An 8,597-nucleotide genomic window follows, 5' to 3' on the forward strand; every position below is an offset into this window, starting at 1 on the left:
TGATGTGTAAATCAAAACTGACAAAATGATTGACTTTTAAAAAAAATACCCCATCCACTGCTTTCCCTCCAAAGGACAAAGGTAGCAGAAGAGGAAGGTAGCAAAGAAGGAAACAGGAAGACCTGCTTCAGTGACTGGACATGTGGATTTAATTGGTTAAGAAGTCCAGATGCTAATACTCCTAATAATCAGCCATTCCTTTTGTGTCTTGGTGACGTGTATCCTCATACAATGTACATCGAATGGAATTTTTTGATTTACATCAGATATTTCAAAGTTTCCGTTTTTGAATTCCCCCAGTCTTATATAAGTACTACATTGCCTATTTTGTTTGAACGGTATAATGTTTCCCCCAACATCCAGGGCTCCATGATGCAAAATGTCATTTTGTCGATCTTCTGTTCCAGTATTCACTTTAATTTTTTTAATTATAATTGGATTTTCGAATATAATCACAAAGACATCACCTGTTGAAGGTGATTTCCCCCAGAAGTATTCATCAACACTACTGTAAGCCTTGCTTGCATCGTAATTTTCAAAAACACTCATGTTGGTGTATAGACTTGCAGGAGGATTATCAGGGATGTCAAATAACTCTTCTTCAAAATCATCATCCTTTAGCTTATTCTCAGTTCCTTTATATGATGAATAATAACCCATGTGCTGAAAAAGAGACGGTTTAAAACGAATCACATTTTTCTGAGCCAACAAACCCCGGAAATGAGACAATAGCCAATCACAAGGCATTTCTTGATAAAACATTAATAAAAAATGTGCCAAACGTGGGAGATCATGAGAATGATAAAGTTTTCCAATATAGCCAAGCTTAGAGAACTCCAGGGTTACCCAGTAAGTTCCTTCTAGGGATGTAATGACTTTCTTGATGGCAGTTAAGAAATTTTTTGAACACCGAACATCATCTTCAAGCATTACATAATAGTCTGAAATATTGGCACAAAAATTAATCAAAAATGCATAATCTACATTTTGCTTGGAACGAAATCTGACTCTATCTTCTGGATCATTGTAATTTCTTTTAAGGCCATTCAGGATTGGGTAATACTCCTCTGGAGCATGTATAACCATTAATCTTCCTGCAATAATATGGTGGGCAAATTTCTGTGTAATATCCTGGACCATGACCTCACGCCAAGATGAATTAAAGTCTGCTAGGTGAACCACCACTGAAATTTCCTTCAACTCTTCGTAGCTCGATTGCTCAAAAATTGACTTGATTGTCTCAAGTAAATAGTTTCCTTTTTTTCGTTTCACTGATGAAAGTCCAATTGTAAGAAACCCTGAGCAAAAGAATTCAGAAGGAAGACAAATTACATATGAAACAAGTTTTGAATAACATAGAAAAAGTAAGAAAAAAAGTTCTTTTCCCCTTAGGCCTGCTATTGTTATCAAGTAAATCTAAGTGAATGATTATGTATAGAACATTTTGTGATTAAAGTATTATGCTAAATATATCAAGGCTATAGTACTCGATACATAATTCATATTTTTATGGAAAAAATGGCATCTTAAGTACAATGATGTATGAGCCCTATTGCTGTAAATGTTTGTTTATGAAATAAGAAATATGGTTTAAAGTGTTCAGCTTAATGTTCTCAGATATGGCCATTAGAGAAGATAGATATTTGAATAATAGCCACAGTTTTTTTTTTTAACTTGCAAAAGGAGAAGGGAATTCATCCAGTTAAGGATAACAAACTAGTCTCAAATGATGAAAAAGAAAATTAAAGGCAACTCATTCTTTTAATCATCTTTAAGTTTTTCATAGAAACATGCCATATATTTTCATTTTTCTTTGATCACTGTTATTATCTTGTACCAGAGGAATTTATAATTGGACTTTATAACTTTATTTTGAAATTTATCTAGTATGTTAATTAGAATGCAAACAATATCAAAGCTACCAATCAAAGCTGTATTACTGCTCAAACGTATGGTACATTGTTCCAAGTCATGAATATTATTGCTTTCTTTATTGTGAAACACATTTTATAGTAATTTTGGTGAAATTTTTATTCAGATACTTAAAACCTATAATTAGAAATTAGATACTTTGAGAGAATAAAGTACAACCCTTTGAAATGGCAGCTCGCCTCTGAGAAACGTCAGATGTCTTCTGATGGAAATATTTCCACTTTTTAAAGCTCTGATTCTCACCATGACTCAAAATTGAATAAAATTTCAGAACCACCATTTGGAAAATGGGGAAATGTTTATATACACCAAGATTACTGTTTTAATATAGACACCTACATGATTTGATTTGTGTGATACTGGAAAAAGTCCCTTCCGAGAAAAATCTGTTTACTAGTCTATCAGAGACGTAGAGCTTTACACGTTTTGTTGAAATACCTGGGCTTACAACACTGACTTCTACTGAAAAACTAATGTGTTATCTGCTATCATTAAACTCAAGCCATCAGCCCTCACTGATGCTCAATAACAGCCAATACTTATAGAACACCTTCTGCATAAAAGGCAGGAGTCTGTGTATTTCACCAGTAAAATGCAGCTTGAATATTCAAAACAGTCTTTTGCAATAGCAATCCTGCTTTATAGATAAGGAAACTAACTCACAGTGAGAGACGGTAACTTGTGCAAAGTATACTACCTTGTAAGTAGCGTGGTGCCAACCTTCAAACTGCCCTGCTCTTATCTATCTTTATATACAGTGGTTATCATTTGCAAATCTCAAACTCCCGAATTTATCCCTTCCCACCCCCTTTCCCCAAGTAACCATAAGATTCCTTACTATGTCTGTGAGTCTGTTTCTGCTTTGTAGATGAGTTCATTAGTGTCCTCTTTTTCCCTTTTTTTTTTTTTTTAGATTCCATGTATGACTAATATCATCTGGTATTTTTCTTTCTTTTTCTGACTTCTTCACTTAGAATGACGATCTCCAGGTCCATCCATGTTGTTGCAAATGGCATTATTTTATTTACACAATGTACTACTACTCAGAGATTAAAAAAAAAAAAAGAAGAAGAATAAAATAATGCCATTTGCAGTAACACGGATGGACCTGGAGATCTTATCCTCTGTTTTATATTGCCTTTTTAACATAAAGCAGTTGGTATATTGCTAATACACATTTGTAAACTTAGCATGGAAAGGAATTAGTAATGTTTGAACAAAGGTGGTGTAACAGATGGAGATAAAAAAATAGTAGCAGTCTTTGCAGTTAGAAGAAAGTTTAAGAGCAGGAGACATTTGAAATGGAAGAAAGAAAGGTCTAAAGAAGCTGAATTGTTACAATTTCCTCAAGCTGGTGATTACAAACTCACTTGCATAAACACTTCTTAACAGGGAAGTGCCTATAGAGCGCTGAATAGTTTCCTCCAAAATTTCATGTCTACCTAGAACTTCAGACTGTGGTCTTATTTGGAAATAGTCTTTGAAGATGTAATTAGTTAAGGATCTCAAGATGAAATCATATCGAACTTAGATTGGGCCCTAAAATCACTAACCAGTGTCCTTATAAGAGCAGGAACAGATGGAGAGACACAGGGAAGGCCATGTGAAGACAGTGGCAGTAATTGCAGTTTTGTTGCCTCAAACCAAGGAATGCTGACAGCGACCAAAAACTGGAAGAGGCAAGGAAGGGTCCTTTCCCGGACAGAGTGTGGTGCTGCCAGCACCTTGATTTCAGACTCTGGCTTCCAGAAACATGAGAGAATACATTTCTGTTGTTTTAAACCACCTAGTTTCTGATAATTTGTTAAAGCACCTTAGGAAATGGATACAACGACTTTCACTACTTCAAACTAGTGGCAAGTCATAAAAACCCAACCCGTGTTGAAAATGTACCACTATGAGAATAATTTTTAAAATTTAAAGTCAGTTGATTTTTCCTAGGTTCTCTACATGGCCCCCAGCAACCTGTTAAAAAGTTTGTCACAATTAGGCATTAAAATATTTTTGTTGTCATGAGTAGAACTGGACTGGGGAGTCATTGCAATTTGTGAAGAAATACTGAAACATTTCCAAAAGGACACATTATATTAGTCAAGCCCATAAACTTTGATTGCGATACAAATGAAGCAAGTTATCGTTATTTTAAAACAAAAGATTTGATTGTTCTTGCTTTGAAAAGTGTACTGATACTTACGCTTTCTTTGTAAAGGCATGCCAGCTAAGTAGCGATAGGTGACATTGATGGCTCCTGAGAAATTAGATAAATCTTTGAAAGTATGTACATAGCGTTCTGGATTCGGTTGATGTGTGGATGATTCTCTTATAAGTTGCTTGTCTCCTTCCTGAATGCCAAGAAGGAGGCAGAGAAAACAAATAATAGTTGGTCGTGAATTAGATAGACTTTCTCTTTACACAGTAAACGTACGGATCTGATATGTAATGTGGGTATTATATAAATCTCAGTTACTAGCACCACAAGCTGTAGACCATTATCTTTTACCTGAATTCCTACCTAGAGCCTCTGCTCCAGTCTCTCCGCTATATTCTACTTTTTATACCATACTTACAATCGCTTTTCTACAGCATACATTAAAAATGGCATTCTTTTGATTAAAGAAAAATCTATATGAAAACTCCCACTGCCTTCATGTTAAAATTCAAATTATTATTATTATTTTTTTTGCCTTCTGTAAGTTGTAGAGTTTAAAAATTTATGAAATTAAACCCTGGACACTAATTTTCTTATAAATGGGATTCCGATTATTTTAAATTCTTTACACATAAATATTTTCATCTTTGTGTCTCTGAAAACCTATAAAACATCAACAAAATTTTCAAATAAACACATGTAGGATTTCCAAAAGGTAATGGGAGAGTCAGTTTAACATCAACTACTTTAATAGTAATGTAATGGTCCATAATCCATAGAGTCTAGAAAAAATAGCTATAAAAATCACAGTGGTCACAATACTGAATTGATTTTACCATTCTGTTCTTATGTGATATCACATTCTAAGGGAAGTGCAGGATATTGAATATTTCTTTAAGAATTCTGTCTTGAACACGTAAGAATCCAGACTTTTTCTTTGAGAAGATAGAGTATATTCATCCTGATTGAAGGACATAACAGAATATAGAATGAAATGAAACTTATATGAAAGCACTTTATTAAAATCTCAGGAACAAGCTTCTTCACACTTTTCAGCATAAATAAATAATGCAGCTTTCACCTGAGTCAGCCTTGTTGGCTGCTTTCCAGAGGCATCTACCTGAACAACCAGGCGCTCCCTGGACACCTTCTTTCTGTAGCTACTTGGCTGTAGCGTATTTCTCAGTAATAAGACAAAGCTTTATGACAATCATTTTCTGGATGGGAATGCAATTCAATGGACTAGTTACAGACTAAAGACATACCCCAGTGGCTACTTTGAAGATGCTCACAGCCGAGAGGCTAAGTCGACTGGGCATGCAGTGTCTCTTCTACTTAGTTTGCCTTGTAATACTATTTGTCTGTTACACTGAACTTGCCTTTCTTTCCCACTGAAAGGCACATATGCCCCTAATATGTGAGCAATACACTAAACTGTTACTTGCCCAATATTTTGGGCCACTGATGGATTTTCTAGCCAAAAGAGTAGAATAGATGTGATGAATAATTCCAAAGATCTTACTATTGTAGTTGTTTCTTTGATTTCTCTGAATTGTAACTATTATTTCTCCCTGAAATAAAATAGACAGAAAAAGAAAAACTTGCTAATATCTCTGCTTAGAAAATTGCATGCATTGTGGCATTTTGGAGTCAAGAAAGAAAGTTAAGTCAGATAATTTTTGAGAAATGAAATAAATACAGATAAAAGGGTCAAAAAGGAGAAGTATTAGAAAGAAACTGCATTGTATCCTTGTAGGAGGCCGGTTTTCCATGGATATTAAACACTTTTAGAAGAACAATTTTAATGTAATTTTACATGAATGATTTAAAGAATATTTCAAATACATATTAAGCCTTGGGATAAAATTTAGCTCAAAATGCAATTTAGGTAGAAAACATCATCTAGTGAATAGTGAAAAATTAAACTAATAAAAATACTGTTACTGAATTTTCATAAGGGGTGCTTGTATTTAACAACAATTTTAATTCATTTTTTCTAATGTAATATAAGTATTTTAAAATAATATCAATTTTTAAAGTGAAGAAGCAATCTCTTTTCTGTACCTGGGACGATTTGCAAATTTGATGAGATATATGGCCACTATAGCCTGAAAATTTTCATTGAGAAAAAATTCTTTAGTAAGAGCTATTTCATTAAATCACACCTTTTTAATTAGGTAGCTAGGATCAACGTTTAGACAGAAATGTGTAAACAGAGCAATAATATTTGATCTTCTTATGCATGTATACTCTGTTACTTTTTATACATTTAGTAGTGAATTTAAACAGGTTCTATTTCAAAAATATATAAGGATGTTTGTTGCTTACAATAATCTTTTGTCTGTGTAATGTGAAATACTGAAATTGCACTTAAAAGTGTCTCATAAAAGCATCCTGCCAAGACCATTTTTTGATTTACAACATGCATGCGATTCACTTCCACCAGTACACACAGATGCAAGAAATAAATTTTTTATTACAAAGTTAGATCATTAATCAAGAGCTCCTCTAGTTAGTTTATGATCATTAGTTCTATTAAGAAAAAATAGCTAGATTAGCTGGGCCTTGCCCTACTGTCAGTAAGTTTCATAAACCTAATAATCAGGTTAAAAAAAATCCAAAATGCATATCATTAGTAAGTTTCTCCAGTTTCCGATGTTTACCTAAGTCATGCCTAGTCAAATTCTACTAACTGTGCTGACTTCACCCATTGTGAATTGGCTGTGGATGGTAGAATGAAGAGTCCAAAAGATTAAGACCTATAGTTGAAAGTAAAAGGCCTTGGCAGAGTCAAGATCTGGACTCTGGCAAAATTTTACCATCAAAGGGCAATGCTAAAGGAAGCAAAATGCCTTACAGAAGACCACCTAAGAGGATCTGTACCAACTAAGATCATGTGGTTGGTTCACAAGATATATATCCTACCTAGCAAATAAATAGTAGGTAGTTAATAAGTCATATTCAATTAATAAAATACTTTATTGGGAAATGGTCTTTATGACTATTGTCAGATTCTCTTTAGCTAAGATAATAATCAAAATTTTCAGCATGATTGCATGATGAAAATTATTTTCCAGTTTTCTATCTGTCCAAAGGCTTTGATTTTCTGAAATATGTGAACAAGAATAATTGCATAATGATTGGAATTATCCCATATATCTTAAGCACAATCCAGATAGAAAAAGTAAATAAGCAATAGTGTCCATATTATTCTCATCAGACATGAAATTATGTCATAATTATAACAATAAAAAATAGAAATAATCAGGATATATCCTTTTGCATACTCTCATAATTTACTTAAAAATTCATTCATGAATTATCTACTAATTTTATCTTTTTTAACCTACTGAATAGTTTTCACATTAATACTTTTAGTTCCTGAGGTTCTGTATTACTTTTCAGTGAATATTAACATGGTGGTCACTTACGGTTCTTCAAAATCCAAATGAGATGTCTCACATTGTAATAAACTATAACTTCTTAACAAAATAGCACAAGTAGTATCATTAATTAGACAATGGGATTTTGAAAATTTTAATAGTATAGAAAAGTAGAGAAAATAAGGAGTAATAACTTTAAGGAAATTTTATTTATTACATCTGCAGTTGACGCTTGAGCAACACAGGCCTGAACTGTGCAGTTTCACTTATAAATGGATTTTTTCAATAAATACATAATACAGTACTATACAACCAGAGGTTGGCTGAATCTGCTGATGCAGAAGCATGAATATGGAGAGCTGACTGGAAAGTTAATACCCAGAATTTTGACTGTGTGGAGGGTCAGTGCCCCTAACCCCTACATTGTTCAAGGATGAAATGTACTTCAAATTAAAGCTAAAAAGTTTCAATGATTTTACATAATATTAATTCAGATAGGGGTGATTAGCCTACTTGTAATTAGATGTACATATTTGAACCACTGTATGTATATGTAGCATCAAAGAAAACATTGCAACATAAACCAAAACAATTGTAATGTTGGTAATATATAGTTAATAGAAGAAGTAGCCAGATAGAAAATATGCATGTTATAATTTTGCTCAAACTAAAGTTATTTCAATAGGATGGGATTGAAGTTAGGCTACTAATAGACTGTCTGGTTTGACCTAAGACTTATTTTGAACAAAAAAAAATCAACCTCCAAGACTTACCAGAACATAGCTATCTTCAATGTACAAGTTCATAAACAGAAGGAAAATGACAAGAATTCCCAAGAAAGAGACTGTAGAACGTTTTCGCAGGCATCGCATTTTATCTAGTATTTCAAAAATATGTTTCACTTGGTGAAATTTAAACATTCTCTCCTGTGGAAAAGAGGCACAGAACTACTAACAATTAATTTTATATGCAAATATTTCTTCATCATATATATCGAAAGCCAGACCTTTATAAAATCTCACCCTTCAATTGTTTTAACCAAAATTATTTCCTATTTCACAATAAAGTTGGCACAGATAATTAATACATCAACATAAGGATAATGCAGTGGCTTATATTGATGTTGAGTAAAT

General features: G+C 33.2%; 1 protein-coding gene across 1 annotated transcript; it reads right to left on the bottom strand.

The window, feature by feature from the left end:
• On the bottom strand, positions 1-8,384 carry MGAT4C (MGAT4 family member C). The gene is made up of 3 exons (XM_031463056.2): positions 8,238-8,384; positions 4,127-4,274; positions 1-1,298 (listed from the first exon to the last, which is right to left on the bottom strand). Exons 1-3 carry the CDS (start codon positions 8,382-8,384, stop codon positions 157-159), a joined length of 1,437 nt encoding a protein of 478 aa, XP_031318916.2. The 3' UTR covers positions 1-156.
• Between the last annotated feature and the right edge of the window lie 213 nt (positions 8,385-8,597).

Source organism: Camelus dromedarius, chromosome 11, assembly GCF_036321535.1.
Source record: "Camelus dromedarius isolate mCamDro1 chromosome 11, mCamDro1.pat, whole genome shotgun sequence".
In the NCBI taxonomy this organism is placed as follows: domain Eukaryota; kingdom Metazoa; phylum Chordata; class Mammalia; order Artiodactyla; family Camelidae; genus Camelus; species Camelus dromedarius.

Bases quoted from the DNA above. Each gene is read 5' to 3' on its own strand.
- MGAT4C (XM_031463056.2), bottom strand. From the start codon at position 8,384: ATGTTTAAATTTCACCAAGTGAAACATATTTTTGAAATACTAGATAAA. The intron at 4,275-8,237 runs GTAAGTCTTGGA...CTTGGCATTCAG, and splicing joins TTGAAGATAGCTATGTTCTG to GAAGGAGACAAGCAACTTAT. The intron at 1,299-4,126 runs GTAAGTATCAGT...TCTTTTGCTCAG, and splicing joins CATGCCTTTACAAAGAAAGC to GGTTTCTTACAATTGGACTT.